At 44.8% G+C, this 19560-nt stretch overlaps 1 protein-coding gene across 1 annotated transcript in view; it reads left to right on the top strand.

The window, feature by feature from the left end:
• Nucleotides 1-3397: 3397 nt before the first annotated feature.
• The window catches only part of IGF2R (insulin like growth factor 2 receptor), a 53423-nt gene continuing 37260 nt past the window's right edge, over nucleotides 3398-19560 (top strand). The window contains exons 1-7 of the mRNA XM_084512943.1: nucleotides 3398-3587; nucleotides 9637-9770; nucleotides 14527-14651; nucleotides 16316-16414; nucleotides 16803-16935; nucleotides 18118-18238; nucleotides 19165-19279. Of these exons, the coding sequence (XP_084369069.1) occupies nucleotides 3460-3587; nucleotides 9637-9770; nucleotides 14527-14651; nucleotides 16316-16414; nucleotides 16803-16935; nucleotides 18118-18238; nucleotides 19165-19279 (855 nt within the window). The 5' untranslated portion in view covers nucleotides 3398-3459. The remainder of the gene's footprint in view (nucleotides 3588-9636; nucleotides 9771-14526; nucleotides 14652-16315; nucleotides 16415-16802; nucleotides 16936-18117; nucleotides 18239-19164; nucleotides 19280-19560) is intronic.

The raw sequence follows: 19560 nt of genomic DNA, 5'->3' as shown, positions 1-19560 counted from the left end.
CTGACAGGGGCTGTCTTCCAAGGCGCAGCACAAAACAGAGCTCACGCTGAGTACACCGTGTAAGAACTTTCCCAGCATGACAAAGATTTCAGATAAAGTCAACGTGTTTAGACCAAAGTTGATATCCTTTCACAGTTTCATTGAACAATATCAGCTAGATTAGGAAATGTCATTAATTATCTCTGTAACTGCATTGGGAAGCCTAAACCTATGTCTGCAAAACAAGGTCATCAAACACTGTTTTCCTCCTCTCAGCAGTCTTATTTGAAATGCTGTAAAGCAGGCTAACTCATCATAACAAATCAGGAGGTAAAGCTCATCAAGGGCTTGCTTTTGGAAAAAGCTAAAGAGAAAGGACCGGGGAAGAGCAGAAGCAGAATGGGAAAGGAAGGGAAAGAATTAGATGGGTGGTGAAAGATCCAGTGAGCCGCAAAATAGAACAAGGGCATATTGACAGTAGGTATAAGATTAGAAAGACAAAAGTTTAGGTGTAGAGAGCAAGAGAAATGGAAAAAAGAGATGAGCAGTGCCACTGTGCTTTCTGTAGAACGGCATAGCTCCGTGCAAGAATCTTAGGAATAGTTTTCACATAGTATAAAAATAATTATTTTATTATACAGACAGCTGGAAATAAACTGTCCAAATCTCACTGGAGAAAGAACTTCCCAGAATCAAAAGTAAAAACAGCTCTGGATTCTCAAAGAGTTTTTGTTCCTATTTATTGAAAAGGCAGAGAGATCAGATACGAGTCTTAAAGGGAACTGAGACGGTAAGAGTAGAGGCGAGCTGCCTCTGAGGCAGCCTGTACCTCGCAGCCGATACTGGCCACATGAAGCAAGAGTGTGAATCAGAACATGAAATGACTCCGACATCTGAGACCAGGCAAGATGCAAGGAAGAATCCTAGAGTACCTGTTTATTCATCTCTGATTCATGAAACCCTGTCTACTGAAAACCATCTGCAACTACGAAGCTTCTGTAAGAGTTTCACATCGTTAGGATGTACTGCAACTTAACTATCAGTCATCGTGCCGAGCCACTCCCGAGGAAAAGGTAAGATTATGAGATTACATTCCAGAATATTTTAACACTGCTCCACAGCACCCGACAAGCTGGGATGCCAATATCATTAAGCATGGCTGGTAAATTATTATTTATAGAAGATATTCAGAATGAAACAGTCCTGCCATGCTGTATTGGCAAAACATAGTTTAGGGTATAGAAATGACTGACACACAGCTCCCGCAAATGCTTATGCATGCACTTAGCTTTAAGCATGGGAGAAATCCCATGGATCTTGAGAACTGCTGGAATCCCTGGGTTATAAAAGTTAAGGAAAATATATAGAAAATTGAAAAGTTTGCAGGCTTAGAATCTGCATGTGAGATTTCTCACCCCTGAAAAATCTTTTACTTTTAAAATTTATGTTAAAGAGTTTTGTATAAATTTGTATTTACAATTATATTTCAGTGTTTAAGCAGCTCCACAGCCACCCTTGCTGTGCGGCAACTTCGATTCATTACTAGGTTGAGGTTGATGAATGCTTATGTATTAATACTGCAAATTAGAGAACATTGTTTTTTCCCTTTCTAGTTAGGGGTTGATGAATGCATATGTATTAGTACGGTTCCTTTTTTTTTTTTTTTTTTTTTTTTTTCCCCTTTGGAGAAAAAAATGGGAAGAACTAGGACTGTCTTCTGCCTTTTCAACTTCTTTCCTCCCTGCTAGGTAGCTTTTCACATGCTTTTCTCTGTATGCAAAGACACTGCTCTGAAATCTCTGAGCCTTGTGCAAATACAGCGGTCAGCGCATACAAAGCAGTATGCAGAATGAAGAATGCAACTTGCTTGTAACCTTCTTCTTTCCTTTATCAGCAAACAACTTAGAACTAGCTCTTATCAGATAACTGATACGAACTGTTCATGGGCCCTGACACTGCAGACCTTTATTCACATTCCTAATGTCAGCAAGGTGAGTAGTCTCATTGTCTTCAGTGGAGTCACTCTCGTGTTTAAACATACAAAAAGATCATTTCAGGAATAAAGCTTGATTAGCACTAATGCCTGCAGTGAACTTTGTGGTTAATACAGTTTTAATGCAACTTAGAAAAGAGATGGAATTTACTGGAATTTACTGTTAAGTCTAATGGATTAATGGATTTGCTCTGTATAGAGTGAGTGATGTTGGTACAGCTAGCAGAACAACAAAATTAAAAAAATTCACCGAAATAATAGACTCAGTATACCTTTTTGTCTACTTTTTTTTTTTTTTTTTTTTTTTTTCCCCTGAGCCTTTGAGTACATGCCATTAGGCTTGTCCTTGAACTATATAGGCTAGAATTTAAAAAACAGACATCTGGGATTCTTGGGTAAACAGATTTGGATCTTTAAGGAATCCATTGAAGGCTGAAACAAAACTTCATGGGTTGGCAAGGATCTGTCATACAGTGATACAAAACTGGAACGGGTAATGGCACTTAGCCAATCCTTTTCATTCATCCCTCCTCCTCTTCCTCCTCTCTCCTCTCACTTGTTTGCCTTCGTACAGGATTCATCCTTTCACTAAGCTGCTACTATTGCTGAGCCAGCAGAAAACTAATATGTTTGTGTGTTTGTTTGTTTATTTTCCCCACAGGTTATTGTTCTGTTGGGCTGAACTTCTGAGCTGAATAGCGTTGAACCACCTTGTGCCAGCAGACAGGAGGGGACCCGGGGCCGAGGCCATGCGAGGCAGCGGTGAGCGGTGGGCTAGAGCTGGACTCTAACTTCTGGCTGGGTCTCCTAGGGTGGCATTTCACTGCAGCTCAAAAAGCTGACGCTGGTGCTATGCCTTCCTCGGGCTTCCTCGCCCTGAGCCGCTGCCGGTGTTTGTGCGGCAGCTCGGGCCATGGCAGGGCTGGAAACGAACCCAGAGCAGCCCAGAGGGCACGGTGGGTCTCACCCTGACCAGCATCTGAGCCCCATGGCTGCCCTGCGGCGCTGCTGGGAAGGAGGGAAGCGGAGCGTGTGACTCAGGGGAAGGAGGGGCACGGGTCAGGTTGGAGCAATATGTGTATAAAAACAAAACAGGGAGCAGCTTGGGACCAGATCTGCCACAGAGGCAGATCTTCACGCTGTCGTGTTCTCTTGGATGACAGGGGATGGGACAGGAAAACAGCCCAGTGCTCCAGCGAAATCGCTGGCAGCAGCCCCGCCACCTTCCCCCCTCAGCACTTGGGCAGCGGCCGCTACCGCCCGTTACCCAGAGCTGCCATTACCCCCCCAACGGCCGCCTCGGCCGTTACCGCGGCGGGCGGGAGGGGAGAGGGCGGGGCGGGCGCGCGTCACGTGGCGCGCGCCCCTCCCGCCGCCGTCACGTGCGGGCGGCGGTCACGTGAGGAGGCGCCGCCTGACGTGCCGGGGCCGCGTCGGCAGGGCCGCGGCGAGCGCAGCCCGGAGGGGAGGGGAGCGGAGCCGAGCCCATGGCGCTGCCCGGCCTCGGCCTCGGCCTCGCCCTGCTGCTGCTGCCGCTCCTCGGCCTCCTCCTGCCGCGGGGAGCCGGTGCTGGGCCCCCCCCGGTGCTCGGCGACGCCTACCGGGAGCTGTGCAGGTGGGTGGCGGGGGGGCGCCGCCGCTGTCTGTCCGTGTTCGTGAGTCCCGGCCGCGGGCGGGCTGAGGCCCGGGGAGCGGGGCCGCTGTGGCTGGGGGCTGCCCCCGGGGCCGGCCCCGGCCCGTGCCCGGGCCTCTGCGGGCTGCAGCAGCCCTGCCCTGCCCCGCCGTGCCAGTGCCAAGAGCTGGGCCAGGAGGGAGAGCGCTGCGGAGGGGGGCAGGTGCTGTGCTGCCTGTAAGTAAATAAGAGCAGGTCGGCACCCAGGTGGGGAAGGCCCGCTTGCAGTGGGGAAGAAAGCTATCACAACTTCTGTCCGCAGTAACTGAAGTGTGAGGCTGCTTGAGCTTCGAGTGGGTTTCTTTGCCTGCTTCTGGTAGCCGTACTGCAGGCAGGCTTGGGCAGTCTGGGGGAGGAAGGACAGACCTGCGTTGCTTTTTCTGAAACTTTGTGGAATGTGGTGGCTTGCAGTGCCTGGTGTCGTCACGCTTTTGCTATTGTTCTTGCGTGCTCCTGAAGCTGGCCGTGCGGCCATGTGACTTGCAATTAGCTGTGTTTATCTTCTCTGCTGAGGCGCCTCCAGGATTGCTGCAATGTGAGCACCTGGGAAAGAATACAGAGGACCTGGTTGGATAGATGAAGCTAGTAGTGAGAATGACCAGAGCAGTATGTTTGCTCCTTTCAGCACTTGTTGTGGAACCACAGTGTGCTCTTGTGCTGTTAGAAGCCTTGGGTTTAGCATTTGGCTTAGCCTCAGAGAAAAGGCATGCCCCAAGCACAGGGAGATGACCTGTAGGTGAACTTGCTCAGCTCTATTAAGTGCTTTGACAGACTTAAATGGGAGATGTCATAAATAACTCGTTACTGGACTTATTTGCATATGTCCATGGTTGCTTCATAGGCCTGGGAATTTGCCACTGCAATGGCCTCAGTGTGACTTCTCAGCACATTGGCTTCCTATAGCTCTTGCATGTCTGAACCTCGCATTGCTCTTCCCTTTCTCACACGTTCTGTGATATGATGTAGTAGATGTGGTTTAGACCGTATCGCAGAAGGTGAAATGTCAAAGTGCATGCAAGGATCGAAAGCTGAAGGGCATGTGGTGTAACTGTAAGGCTGTTACGCATGATGTTCCTGTCAGAGAACTTGCCTGAAGACATGTGCCGTGTGTGACGATCGGAAAAGGTGACAGGTAAAGCAGAGAGGAGCTAAGCATGAGTAGGGGTGCATAGTAAGTGTTCTCTCAGCTCTTGAAGTACGGCAGCAGCTTTGTATGTTGTGCCGTTCAAGCTGTGGTTTTCTTCTAGGGAGAGCTTTCTTTGATACAGAAACAAACCTGCTCTGTGCATGTTTATGCTAAAATGTTAGCCACATCTAATGGTGATTTCTGTGGGAAGTTCTGCATCTAAGCTGATTGCAAATCATCATCCTGGAAACTGTTCCCAAGCCTGTGAGCTTGTGATCGCGCTGGTTGAACCTGCTCGCAGAAGTCTTCTGGTTTCAGTCTCGCCTCTGCAATGTTTTCATACTGAGAAGGTGCTGGGCACGAGGCTGTATGGGTGCACAGTGACTGAGGGATCAGCTTTCCAGTCCCACTGTTGTAGGTTTCTCACCTCTGTGCTGGGCGGTCTGGCTGTCGTGCCCCTTCAGCAAAGGGAGCCGGCAGTGCCTCCCTCGAGAGCAATGCCCTGTAGCAATGCCTCTTCCTATCAATGCCCTGTAGCTGTTGGGGTGGGGGTGTGCCTTCCTAGCAGGCATCTCATGGGGTTTGAGAACCAGGAAGCTGAGGGTGCTTATGAAAATGGTGGTGGTAGCTGTCCCATGCTTCGTTGCATTTGGGGGTGGTTCGCTACCATTCAAACCCCAAAGCGGCTTGTGGTTCAGGTTAAATGGTGCATGCGAGCTGCCGGCCTTTCTGCAAGCTGCTGATTTCAACACCGGAGCTGCTCATTCCCAAGGTAAACTAAACTCACTGATGCTTCTCTCCCTTTTCATGCTACCTTTTTTGCTTCTTTGCTTTGTCAAAAAATGCCAAGCGCTTTATTGAGCTTAGGGTTTGCTAGAAAGTATTTTAACTTTCTTTAAGACACTGAAGCAAGGACATAAAGGTAGGTAGCTGGAAAGACTGACCTGCGGGCAAGTCCAATCCAAGTACGTGTTTGGACACTGCTTGCACAACTATCGGCTGTAGCCTGGATTGGTGCTGCCTCCAGCAGGGGATCCTCCCTGCCTTCTGCTGCCTCCTGTTCCCAGTGAGCCAGGCCTGGGGCTGGCTCCTCTCCTCCCTGTGCACTTGAGCATGCACCTGTTGTTTGTGCTGAGGCAATTCAGGGGCAGAGCAGTTCTTGCATCCAGCCTGTGTCGCAAGCAGAGGCCAGAAATAAGCAACGGGGAAGGGGAAGGCAAAGAAGAGGGGAACTTCCCCTGCAAGGTGGAGGTGGATCTGTTTCAGGCCTGTAACTGTGAGATAAAACCAACTGTGGGCTATCTGGAAACAGGTGCTGTCATGTAATTTCAGCAGAACTAGCTATTTTGCAACTAATGTCAAGGTGGATACTTCTGAACTGCCTTTGTTCACAGCTCTTGAATGGCAGCAGAAGTGGCTGCCTGGGTGGTGTGAGGCACGAGCATGTGGCTTTGCTCCTCTCTCCTGGGGGTCTGCAGGAGCTGGGGATGCCTCGGGGAGTGGTGGCACTAGAGGCTTTTCTGGTTCTTCTTGTGGCGGAGCACAAGCTGAGTTTGCAGCCTGTCAAGAAGCGATGCTTTGGAAATGACCAGGTATTTTTTTTCTCCTCAGGTTGTTCTTGCTGCTTTGGCTCTAGCTGCAGCCCGGAGCAGGCAGTGAGGTTAATGCTCATGCACTCTCCACCCCTATAACCAAGTCTATTGCTTGTCAGAGCTGCTGCTGTAACAGCTCCCTTAGAATTAATTTGGGATATCCTAAGCACCTCAGATGGCAGCTCTTTGCTAGCTGCATGACCTTGGTTGGACCAGGTAAGGGGCCAAGCAGGAGGAGTAACTGCTGGCAGGAGGTGTCTGCTGAGCAGCTGGAGGAAGGCAGCTCATGTGGCTCAGCTGCAGCTGGCGTGGCCAAGTGATTGCAGACAGACTGTGTTTAGCTGATGGCAGAGATCAGTTTGTGGCCAAGTGATTGCAGACAGACTGTTTCCCTGATGGCAGAGATCAGTTTGTAAGCATCGGAAAGTAGAGCACATGCCGTGGGGCTGCAGTGAGATCCTATCCCTGGGCATTCATTGCATGTCAGGAGCTTTACTTGTGAAATAAATAATTCTTTCTGTTGCTGTGGATGTGCATTTTGCAGCTGGTAGTTGAGAACAGCTGCTCAGACTACATCCAACCTCCTGTTCAGCTCTGGTGTGTTTGGGCAGTGCAATGAACAGATCTCCTTCCGTCCCCGTTCTTTTAAAGAAAAGGCCCTTCAGCTTTCCTGAAATAACTGTGCTCTGCAACCAGGGTAGGCTTTCATTTGTGTGTGCCATTGAAGGTGTGGTTTGGAACATGATGAAACAAGAAATTCCATGCTTACTTGCCCTGGATTGTTTAGAAAAATCCCTCTGACTTCCTTGTGTAGGGGTCTATGACAGGCCGGAGAGAGGCTGACTTCAGCAGCTGTTCTTTTGCAGTTCTGTAAGCATTCTCATCTTGTTTCTCTTCTGCTTCTCATACGTGGGTGAGAGGACTTTAAGGTGTTGATGTCCTCTGTTTCATAACAAGGAACTGGGAAAGCAAGGAACTAATCTCTAATACATTGATAATTCTGTTGTATGAAGGACTCGGATTCTTGTTGGTTCACAAACAAGCTTTAGTTTCCAAATTCTCTGTGGGTGTTGAAGAACACTCCAGCTTGATCAAAAAATGTCATTCTTTGCCTCTTTTGTAATCTGCTGAAACAAGTCAAAAAGAGCACTGGAGCCTTTGGGAGTTTTTCAGCAGAACGTGGAATTTCCAGGACTTCCTCTTACAGTTGTGTTTTGATTGAAACACATTTTCTGATGGAGGAAAAAATGATTTTAGTCTTAATTTATGTTTTCAGAGCCCTTGAGGTCAGGTTCTTCCAACTTATTCTGTGTGATTTCCTTGTCAGGTTTTCTTACCTTCCTGTTTTTTCTCTACTATAACTTAATTGGCATCATCTTCCTGCACAGAGATGGTCCACTTCTGAGCTAATCAGTATGATTGTAAAATATCAACTCTGTGTACTAGGAAAGAACAATGGCAAGCGTTTGTTTAGGATTGAGACACAATCCTTTAATCAGATCAAGGATCAGATTCAAAAATAGTTTCACTGGTGTTTCAGGTATGACTCAGTACCTGGTATGTTGGGGTTTTTCTGAGCTTTCTCTTCCTGTAATAAGATGATGATTTTCAGTTTGCAGAGGGAGCTCTTGTATTTGTCCCTGACTTGTTCCAGCCACCAGCAGATTGAAATTAAGGCTGCTGTAGCACAGGGAAGCCAAGAGGCCTCTACTCAGCAATTGCATGGAAAAATTGTGTGTTATTCTACTGCTGGCTCTTTGATTAGAGATGAGATTCACTGGATTTCAGAGGAGCTCTTAGAGGATTCAAAAAAATCAGAATACAGGAGCTGAGCTGCTGTTGCCCCATCCTTGTCTAAGAATTGGGCTTCTGAAGTGGCAGGAGAGTGGTGGGTTCTCCTCCTGGGGGGGCTGGGGTATGGCAGTGCCGAGTGAGGTAGCGCCTACAGGTCGAGGTGGAGGCAGCCAAACCCTGGGGGTGAAGCTTCTGGTCAACTTCTCATCTTTTGATAGCTGAGAGAGGGGAGCTGAGCCTCCTTGATGGGCTTGGGACTAATCTGTAGATGAAGGCAAATGCTTCTTTGGGTCAGATTCATTAAACCTTAGGTGAATTGTAAATATCAGGAATGCCTAGGAAGTTGCTCTATTGCCTTTGTTTTTCCGATGGCACGAGTCTGCATCAAATCCCACTGAAGTTGCTGTTTCAGATGGAGGGGGAAAGCTGGGGGATCTCTTACACTGCAGAAATCGGCTCAATCCAGAGGATGCGCGCTCCTGCCAGAACTGGGAGAGCTCAGAGCCAAGCCGACGGTGCATGTCTGCTGAGCTGGGCCTCTAACAGCGCCTGGATGGTGCTTCCTGCTAGTAGGCCAGCCCGTCTGGAGAGCTCCTGACCAAAACCAGCTGACCCGGGCGCGGCTCCAAAGTGAGCAATGCCGTGTCATGCAGCTCATCACATCCGCACCATCGTCTCGGTGCTTGTGATGAGGGAAGCTAGGACTTATTCAGCCTCAGAAGTGCAGTACATTTTTTGGTTTTGTTTTCTTGCTCTAACTTACTCCCCACTGTGTTATCTAGAGTGTCATGCTCCTTTATCAGATTTTACTCGGCTGGTTTTCTGACATGGCTGTAGCTAGCTGTCACGATCCCTTTTTGTCCCTCGTGGATAGCTCTGCTTGCTTTTCAGCTTCTGACGTCACCCTTCAGAAGCTGTCCCTGGAATGTGGAGTTCTATATAAAAGTGCGTAGAGGTGCAGATAGTCCAGGGAAGCATTGTTTGCATCTTTCTGTCTGAGTGCTGTAAGAATCTTAGACCCAGATTTTCCCTTGTAGCTAGATGGATTTGCTGCTGGTGTTCAGGACGTGGCCTGTTGCTCCAGTCTGCTTACGCTTGAGGATTTTACACTGTTGTTGGGTATTGCTGAAAGGCAGTGGTGTGCAGCTGGCCTAAGGGATTTGACAAATTGGTCAGGCTCTCAAGGAGAAAGGTTCACCACCTGTGATGTACCTGCTCAGAGTACCCTTCTCAGGGATTTCAGGGAGGGAGAGGGGTTGGTTGGGTACTGCAAGAAATGTGGGAAATATTTAGGTACTAGAGAAGCATCTCTGTTTTGTTCTTGGCCCTGACACAGTAACAACTATTTCTGATACTGATACAGAACACAAACAAGCAACTTGGTGTAGTGGTGTGCTTAACTTTGCAACCTGGTTGCTTCAGGGACTGGGGCCTAGAGGATGGCAGCACAGAACTAACCCAGGTGCTTTTTTCTTTTCAGTTACACATGGGAAGCAATTGATGCAGACAGACATGTACTTTATAAAATAAACTTCTGTGTTGGTGTTGAAGAGTGTGGGAGGACGAGTGCAGTCTGTGCATATGACATCAATAAGAAGAATTATATGTCAGTAGGTAAGTAAACAAGCGTCTTTCCTTCTATGTAATCCAGAGCCAAGTTAATGGATGGTCTCATAACTATTTTTCCAAGCTTCTTTGTATTAGTAAAGATTTTTCTTAGAACAGTTTAGCACTTCATTCTGTTGTAGATTTACTATGTAAATTTGAGAAACTGTGATTTCAGATGATTACTTGACAGGACAGTGAAGTTTATCTCCTCATCTATCTAGTTAATAAAAATCTACAGCGGGAAACTATGCAGCACTATCCCAAGTAGAAATAACTACCTGTGGTAGGTTGTATCCTATCTGGTGTGTATCCTCATTTGAAGCTCGATACCAGACATAGGAAAAGCTTGAGTTAGGGATCTAAACTGTATCGCAGCCTAGCCTGATGTTAAATTAGCTCTTTCACCAGGGTTAGGTGACATTCTGTAATGCGGTCTTGTATTGCTTAGCTTTTGGGATATCTTTAAGTTGTTACCCAAAGGAAGTTAATGATGCACAATCCTGTTTTCAGTTCCATGTGTCAAATCTGGTGGCTGCTTCAGTAGTTCTGAGGCATCCTTGGTATCCGAAGGAGTGGTGGACTTGAGGGGGCTGATCTAAGTATGAAACTGGTATATTCCTGGCCACATGCTTTACATGTTTTTTCTGGTTCAAAGCAGCCCACGGTCTAAACTGTACTTGTGTACTGATTTGCATGGATGCTTTTCACTTTTGAGGTTCCTTCTTTACCTCAGCAACTGAAGCAGTAGCATACAGATACCAGTAAAGAGGTTTTCTCATGGCTGGCTGCTCCTTAAAACAGAACGATGTGCTAGCTTTCTGAAGGTTAGTATCTTCTCAGATTGAATCCTGGTTGCTGCAGATCTGATGTCTGAATTTGGCTGTGTTTGTCAATTGTGCTTTCTGTTGGCAGACAGCTTTTATGAGAAGCTATGAGTCTTCAGGAAGTGTTTGAGCTTGAATTGCTGGAAGATGGTGAGGAAAAAGATTCTCACCTGTGTGCAGATGAGCAGCATCTAGTCAGCCTCCCTTTTACCCACCCCTCTCCCTTAGCTGTAGAGATGCTTTGGTTTCAGGCTGTGGTCAATCAGTGGTTTTCATGCTGTTGTGACCCGGACTTCAAATCACTGGGTGATGAGTAGAAGTGTTCCTCAATTTGTGGCTGTACTTCTTTAAAGCAGTGCAGTATATCTATGCACGAGTTTTCTGGAATGGCTGGTTGATGCACCAAAGTTCAAAGTGCAGTTGCGTTTTGTGGTGTCCTCTACTCTGAGGAGCACGACATCTTTCTAGACCACTTGTCACTGCTGCTGATTTTTGTTCCCAAAACGTGTAAGGTTTATTTCCTGCTGAGGTGGATCTGACCTCTTGAGTTTTCAGTTGCATGTGGATGCAAAATGAAGTAGCACGTGAGCAACTGTTTTAGCATTGTCTTGGTTGTACTGGGACTTCAGCACCGTCAGACTGAGTTGAGGTCATGCTGATGTATTATTAAGCTGCTTGTTTGTCAATCCAAGGCACTTCTAGCAAGAGAAGAACAATCCTTGAATCCATGTCTACCTGGATGTAGACTCCCATTGTAGGTTAGCAGCCAAGGCAGCTTAAGCCATGTGCCTGTCTTAAAGCAATCCGGCTGTTATGAGATTACTTGCATGCCTGTGCTGAGTGCAGCTGAAGGGTTTTGACTTAGGGAAAGGAAGAGCAAAAAGTCAGCTGATAAACTTTGCTAAGTGGTAAACTTTGGTCTAGTACGGGCTTAATCAGATTTCTACCTTGCAAAGAGGAGTTTTGACTGCAAACAACAGTTTTGCTCTTAAATATTTGCTATGCAAGAGGTAACAGCTATAGGGAGCAATAAAATCAACTCAACTTTGGTGGGAGCAGGACCTGTATGATCTGTGACTGTAATCAAACTGTATGCAAGGGAAGCCTTGTGGCCAATGCTAACTGTGTTTGCGGGACATCTAGTGTCGCGTTGAGATCCCAGAGGCCTCTCCTAGAAAATGCTTTTCAGCTTTATTGGTTGACCTGAGCAGCTTTTAGGGTGTAGGCAGAATGCATAGTTCTTAAACGTCAGAGGATAGAAATGACCTGGTACCTTTTTAATTTGGTGTCATACGTAGTGACTGATGTTCTACCTAGTTGGACTGCTGTTACAGCAGTATTTCTACTGTTAGTTGTAACTGTGTTAACCTGAGTGGTGAAACATGAGGTTTTTCAGCTGCAACAGGCTGGACATGAAATGATAGCTGCCACCTAAATGCCCCCTTTCTCTTGGGTGACTGATTAAAAGGCAATCAGGGAAGACATTCTCCTTCCGAGCAGCCTAAAAGATGAAGGAACAAATGCGTAAAAAGTGTTGTGAATAGTGTCATTAATACTGGTCTACTACAACCGTGTAAAATGAAGTTTAACTGCTAACTCTTCTGACCTGTAGAAGCTGGCTTGCGGTGTTACTTTAAGCAGAGAATGCATCTCAAAAGTCATGGAGAAATGTGATTGGAGAGGGAGCCTGTTGTAGGGAAGGTTGCTGCAGAACTGGTACTTGGGAAGGACATCCATGGGAAGCTGACAGTGTGAGGGGGTGGCTTGTAAGACTACTCCCAACCCTGCTCACAGTGTGTTACTGAAGGGTTTCTTGCTAAGATCTTTGTAAGTTCCTAAAGTAGCTTTTAAGCATGCACGAGGGAGGGGAGAGAGCATGCGTGTTGTCCTGGGTTAAACAAGATGTACTGGCTTTGCTTGTTTTTTTCTTGAACATCACTTTAACTGAGGAAACTGGAGTCAACTAACAAGGCCTTTAGAGCAATGTAATTAATGTGTTCTCAGAACTGAGAGAAAGCTGATGCTTACAGAGGGCTAAGTTAGGTCCTCAGAGGCTGCTGCTGTAAGTTCTTGGCTAAACTGAGGCTTGAAACCATACACATTTATACAGAGTTCAATAACTTGTGCGTGTCGTTACCATATGCACCTCTTTTGACTAGAAAGTTATGCTGGCTTCCTTCCTACCAGGTCTCCTAGTGAAGAAGAGAAGACACTGACAGCATCTTCTAAGGGATGTTGTAATGAGTAGAAATCTTGCTCTCAGAGTAGTGTGCATCTCTTAATGTTTATAAGAGGGCTATGTGATGCTTCTGTCAGCATCAGTGCTCATAGTCCTAAAAACATGAAGGCCATGTTTTGGTAAGTGTCAAGAAATACAAAAGGCGGGGATCTCAGACAGCTTTCATGTGCATGAAAGCTGGTACAGAACTGCATGGTGGTAACATGCATCACTGTGTCAGGCTCTCAGCCTGGCACAAATCCCTGTGCACATGTGTATGAGCAGGTTCGGTCTATGCTGCTCTTCTGGGCTGACAAGTCTCCAATCTTACCTTCCCTTGAAAAGGCAGGTGGCTACTGAATCCTGTCTGTCTTGTTACCCTGATATACAGAGGGGTGCCGTGAATGCCTGCTTAGGTATTAGCATCTCGATGGGGCTTCTTGTAACAGAGTTAGCGTGATGTGATCATGTGCAGCACCGATGGGCAGTTCTTATCGTACTTAGGGTTAGCTATCAAGGTCTTGTTCTGCCTGTCACTGTTTCAGTTTTACCTGCAAGCTTGGTGGCTATAGCAGCTTTCTCCTGCTACAGTTCAAAGCAGTTAATGTGCGGGACAGGACTGGAGAACAGTGCTGGGCAACCTGATGGAAAGATGCCAAAGAATGTCATTAGGGAAAGCCCTGGCAGCTGGTAACAGTGGTTGGGAAGGTGTTGCTACAGAACATTGCCTTGACTGTTTTTGAGCTTCTTGTATCCTCTTCCTGCCCAGTTCATTTACATCTGCTGCTTTTGCTCTCAGAACTGTATTACCCCAGATTGGGTGCGGTGTAGTTTGTTCTGTCCTGATTGAGGAGTTAACAGGCGGGGAAATGTGGCTGGGCTCATATGTGACCTAGATGCAAAGCTGCTATCTGCAGTGATTACAGATTTGACTTTATCTCTAGTGCAGACATCAACAAAAAAAATAAGGAGGGAAGCCAGTTAATATTGGCATTTTATAGTGTTCTCTGCAGTTCAGCCCAAACTTATTGCAGCACTAAAATCTACCTAGTAAAAATGGGCAGTGTGGAGGACTTTGCTTAATGCTAACCAAATGGGTTTGAACGGGAACATTCCTGAGCTTGAGCTGGCACTTACCACAACTTGAAACATGCTTCACCCTTTCCCTTCCTGTCAGGTGTTGGAGAAAAAGGGATGTGCAGTGAAGCTTCACTGACCCCAGCCCTCTTGCAGCATGCAGGCTGTGCTAAAGGGGATGAGAGCTGTAGGAGGACGTGCATGGATGTAGTGCTTCTGCGTTGGGTTTAGCAGGAGATAATGTCAGTACTGCAGATGTACCCAGGCACTGATGGAGTTCCCATTAAGTACACTCTCTGACACGATCTGTTTAAAAGACAGGCTAAGAAGCTGATAAATTGAAGCCAGTGGGAGGAAGGAGTGAGTTGTGGTACTTGCAGCTAGCTCGTAATGGTGTTTGCTTACAAAGCCGTGAGGAAGTAGATGTGTGATTAGAGAGATCAAATACAGTCTTAACTTGGATCTGGACTTTAGATCACGAGAACTGCAAGGGAAGTCTGCAGCTGTACTCTGTTCAGACTGTTCTCAGGTGGACTGGTACGTCTCGTGCTGTTCAGTGCTTGAACTTAGAGCCTTTGTATTGAGCTTCCACAAAAGCGCAGTACTGTAACCCCTCCCCCTCTTTTCTTTTTCCAAATATTAGGTGATCTAAACTTGCAAAGAGCTTCTAAAACTCTTCTGGAACTCAACACTACAGCTAAGTGCCCAGAGAAAGACAGTCAGCACCAAATTCAAAGCAACATTAACTTCTTGTGTGGGAAAACACTGGTAAGTCTAAATCGCTTATTCTTATCTTCAATGGGTAAAGTGTGTACTTTTAACTTGCTTTTTAGAGAGACTTGCTGTACTAGTGGATGTAGTAATTAACAAGCTTCTTAGCCTAAGTTACATTTTGGTACCAAATTAAGGATGTGATCCAAAGGAGCATTCAGAATTCAATCAAGTTAGAAAATAATTGCAGATCTGCTGTTTAGGTCTGATCGCAGGCTTTTCTGGGTCTTTAATGTTTTCACTTGTATCTTCGTGTTTTTCTGTAGTATTTTAATAGCGTGATATGGAGGAATTGGTCAACTGGGTGCTGTAACTGAAAGTTGTTGTTTCAATACTGGCTCTGTCTGAGCTGTGGACCTAGAGTGGCTGTTTAATAAAACAGTCCTGAAGAACAAGGCTGATATCTGGTGCAAGTCAGCATAGATGACATCAGTAAGCTTTAGATTTTGTCTGCACATAGTTGAGCTTAGAGTGCTTGTGCATCTAGCTGGGCTTCTGGGGGTGCAGTTGTTTGTGGGTATCTGCCTAAAGTGTGGACGGAGATGCCTGAAAAGTGTGTGTATGCAGTTCATATCCATGTGCTTTTGGAGTTGCACCTTCTAAACGCTTAACTGATACCCCAGCTTGGTATTCTGTACAGACTGATAAGTTTGTGTATCAGAGATAAATATGTATCAGGGCTGCTGTTGGCACAGGTAACACCATTGCACACCCTCTTTTGGAAGCGTACCCAATTCAAACACGGTGCCAGTGCAGCAGAGAGGTTTAAAGGCTTCCTCTGTGCTGTTTTAGCAGATGATTCTGTAAGCAATTAAAAATAGTTCCTCAGCTCCAGATATATCACCAGATCATAACCACCTTTAAACCTCTTCTAGTTAGTGTAGTTGTAACACCTATTTTCATGTGACCTAGCAAAAAGATTTTGTAATAGTGTCTGGAACAACTTGCCTCCAGCACTTTTTGCAGGGTTAAATGGAGGAGGGTATCTGTTTCAATAGGCTAAAGCATTTCTAGCTGAGGTGATGAAGGGACAGCATGCAAAAAAATCTCATTTTTCTTCTATAAGCAGAGGCATTTACTTGAGCATCAAGCTCTAAACTATGGTAGAAGCTTTGTCCTGAAATAGGTGCAAATGTTTGATGTGAGCCTATTTAAAAAAAAAAAAAAAAAAGTAGCTGGCTTCAGAGGTATCCTTTCTGTATAGCTGAAGAACTTGCTAATCAGACTTTGTGGGATGAAAGATAGGGAACGGGCAAATGATGCATTGTCTTGCTGTTTGTCTCTTTACACACACAGATATTGGTCTTTTCATTTTTAGTAACTAGATGTGCCTGGTACTTCTGCCAATATCAGTTGGCATAAGTAAATGCTTCTAAAAGATGTAGTACAATTTTTGCATATTAGGATTGGCACACGGTAATTAGAGAACTTGCATATGCAGAGTGAGAAGGATTTGGCATCCTGCATTTTCATGAGTTTACCAACAAATCTGATAAAAGGCACAAACAACAGTCATGCTATTTAGGTGCTATTAAGAAATTGTATGGCTTTGATCTGATGTTCTGTATCCTCTTCTTAATCTCTTAAATTAACTTATTTCTGTCTGTAGATACAAAATAAAACTGAAGCCTGTTCTTAAAATGACTTTCTCCTTTAAATAGGGTACGCCTGAATTTGTAACAGCAACAGAGTGTGTGCACTATTTTGAGTGGAGGACCTTTGTTGCTTGCAAGAAAGACTTGTTTAAACCTGTGAAAGAGGTAATCCATGTACTATACATATAGAAATTTATTTTCACAGATCTGGCAATCTTACTTTTCCAACCCTCCTACCCCAAACAAATCCTAACAACCTCCATAGGCCAGACTTCTTCACATGCTTATAAAACAGCTGGTGGAGCTGAGAATTTTTGGTAGTTCTTCAACCCCTTAAGATCTGTATGGTTTATGGTAAAACTGTAAGAGCTGGAGCAGAATACGCTAAGTTCTGGTGCCTTCTTTTATCCAGTGTATCTAGCTTTAAGTCTATCTGAAAGTACTTGAGCTTCCAGAAGTAAAAGACTTTTTCATGTATTAAATTGTTTTTATAAATGCCTGTTTCTAACTTCTCCCAACTTCATTGGCCTGCATTGTATGTATTTTCTTTTAGGTGCCTTGCTATGTATTTGATGAAGATTTGAAGAAACATGACTTAAATCCTCTCATCAAGATTTCAGGACACTACTTGGTGGATGATTCTGATGATGATGATTCCTTGTTTATAAACATCTGCAGGGACTTAGGTGTGGACACAAGCTTGTATCACCTGTCAGAGTATAAATTCCTAGCAGTATGATTCTTCTAGTGCCCCAGTTGAGGTTGTCCCATGACTGAAGACTGGTGGTTTAGGATTTTCACTATTGTTTCAAACTATTTCTGATGATTTGAAGGCTGCTTTTTGTGAAGCCAAGTTTTCTTCTCTTAACTGTTGAGCTGTTCAGAGATATTTGCCTACTGGAAGGGCAAGGACTGTTAGAGAAGTTTACTTAAGCTCTTCCACTCAATCAAGTCTTTTAGCTGTTCATGTTTACTGCCAGATAGGACCAAGATAGTTCATAGCACATGTTTTAATAAATGTATTCAGAGTTTATTAAAATTTAACATTCATTTGTGCTCTGAATTTATTGGTTGCTTTGGGCTCCCATTCAGGCTGTTGCTTTGTTACAAGTCTGTCCCAAAACGAATTTGAAAGTGTTTAGGTGCTTTGATAAGTAATGATGCATAGCTATCAATGTGATGTCAGTTGGGAGCCAGCCATATAGATAAGGAATTAAAATAGCAAAATCATTTCTTTGAATCTTATTGAAAATGCTTAGTTGTATTCTTGCACTGATTTTTTTTTTTTTAAGCCATGCAGTTATTTTTTGTGTGCCCATGTTTAGTGGACAACTAAACTAGAACTTCTACTTACAGTGTCAGGTCTGTTCTTTTAAAAACAAATCCAGAAGAACTATTAGTCTGAAGCTTTTTGCTGACAGCTTTGGATAAGATAAGAATCAAAGGAGGAAAAAGCCCTTTCCTGACAGTTAGGGCTTTCTGTCCCTTGGTACTGTTTCACTGTCGTGGGGGGAAAAATTAGTTAAAATACTTCTAGAAATTCTTGAGCCATATATATATATGTATATATATATATGTGTGTGTGTGTGTGTATATATGTGTATATATATATATATATATCCAACTGCTGTACTAGCTACCAGAAACTAATTTCAGCAAGGAAAAAATGGGACAGCATGAGCTTCTCCTTGTACATAAGTACTTCAGGTTTTGTCTTGCCAGTTACACATTCTTTGTTACCCATTTTAAAGATATTTTAAAAAAAGGGTGAAGCAATGTATAGCAAGTAAGTCACGAATGAAATCACGGAGTACTCTGTGCAGAGCTGGGCTTAAAAATTGAATTTTGTTTGCTATGTTCTTTAACAGGAAGCTCAGGTGGAGAGGCCAGCAACTGCCCTGCTGGCAGCGCGGCTTGCTTGATACACGAAGGTCATGCATATGATGTTGGCCGTCCAAAGGAACAGCTGAAGCATCATGACCAAGACAGGTACTTCATATTTCTGGTGGTGCTTCTCAGTCAACTAGGCTGGAAGAAGTAGTCTTATTAACTTCTAGAAGACCTGTGTTGCCATCAGCTTGAGTTCAATTTTGAAGCGTTGGCAGAGATTATTTTTTTTGAATAGTGGGAGGGTAGAGTCTTTTTGCAGACATCCCATTGTATTGCCATAGCACAGCAAATTTTCTTCCTTGTCAGAGGCTCTTTACAAAATTGCAAATTTCTTGGAAGCCAGGGTTAAGTAGTATTCTCTGCCTCCAAGCAAAAGAATGATTTTTAATTCCATCTGTCTAATGTCTCAGGGCTTGAAGGGTAAATGTGTAGGCTCTGTGTTTTGACTCACTTTGTTTGGCTCTCTCTACTGCCCAGGAGTGCTTTAAATTGAGAATAGGGCCAGATGTTGCCCTTCTGTAGTTTTGTATGAATGGGTTCTTAATACAAGAAACAGATAGGCAATGCGAGGTTTATTGTTTCTGGTGGTGGCAGAAGAGCGGGGGCTAGGAGAAACTGTTTCCTTGATGCTCTCTGTTTTGTTTCCTGCTTTTTTTTTTTTATGCTCAGAAGGAGCAGTCAGGCACTGGGACGGGTTGCCCAGGGAGGTGGTAGAGTCACCGTCCCTGGGGGTGTTTAAGGTTGGACGTGGTGCTTAGGGACGTGGTTTGGTGGGTGACATTGGTGGTAGGGTGGTGGTTGGACCAGATGATCTTGGAGGTCTTTTCCAACCTTCAAGATTCTGACTCCTGTCTTTAAGAGTTATTTAGAAAACTGTAAAATGAAAGGAATAAACGCATCCATAAACAGCAACTTCCAGGAATGGGACTACTTTGTATCCTGTAAAAGAGAGGTCTCTCCAGCAGTATGCTTCTGTGCAGTGTGTTGTGTCTGAAGTGTATTTTCGGCTTCTTTTTTCTTTCTAGGCTGGTACTGAGTTATGAGAGACTGTACACTGATGATGAAAAGCCAGACTTCTGCCTAGGCCATAATCCAGCAGTGACAATCACTTTTGTTTGCCCATCAAAGAGAGGAGAACAGGTAACTTTGCTGTTCTAGTGTGTATGTTAAATGGTCGGTCTTCTAACTTCTGTGTGCATTATCTGTCATTTTAATTGACAACTAAAGTGAACAGAAAAATTCTGCTGTTTTGTGGCTTTTCAGGAGTGCGGCATATTCAAAGTAAATACTATTCAAAAAACTGTCTTCTAAAACTTAAAACAAGAACTTGAATAAAATTTTCCCAGGGTTATATTCTTCCGTTATTTTGGTGAATTTAGTTATCCTTTTGTAGGTTAAACATTTTTGTCTGAATGGGACTC

The sequence above is a fragment of the Aythya ferina genome (assembly GCF_964211825.1).
Source record: "Aythya ferina genome assembly, chromosome: 3".
Classification (NCBI taxonomy): domain Eukaryota; kingdom Metazoa; phylum Chordata; class Aves; order Anseriformes; family Anatidae; genus Aythya; species Aythya ferina.
The sequence above is the reverse complement of the archived record's forward strand: the minus strand, read 5'-3'. Positions and strand labels throughout refer to the sequence as shown.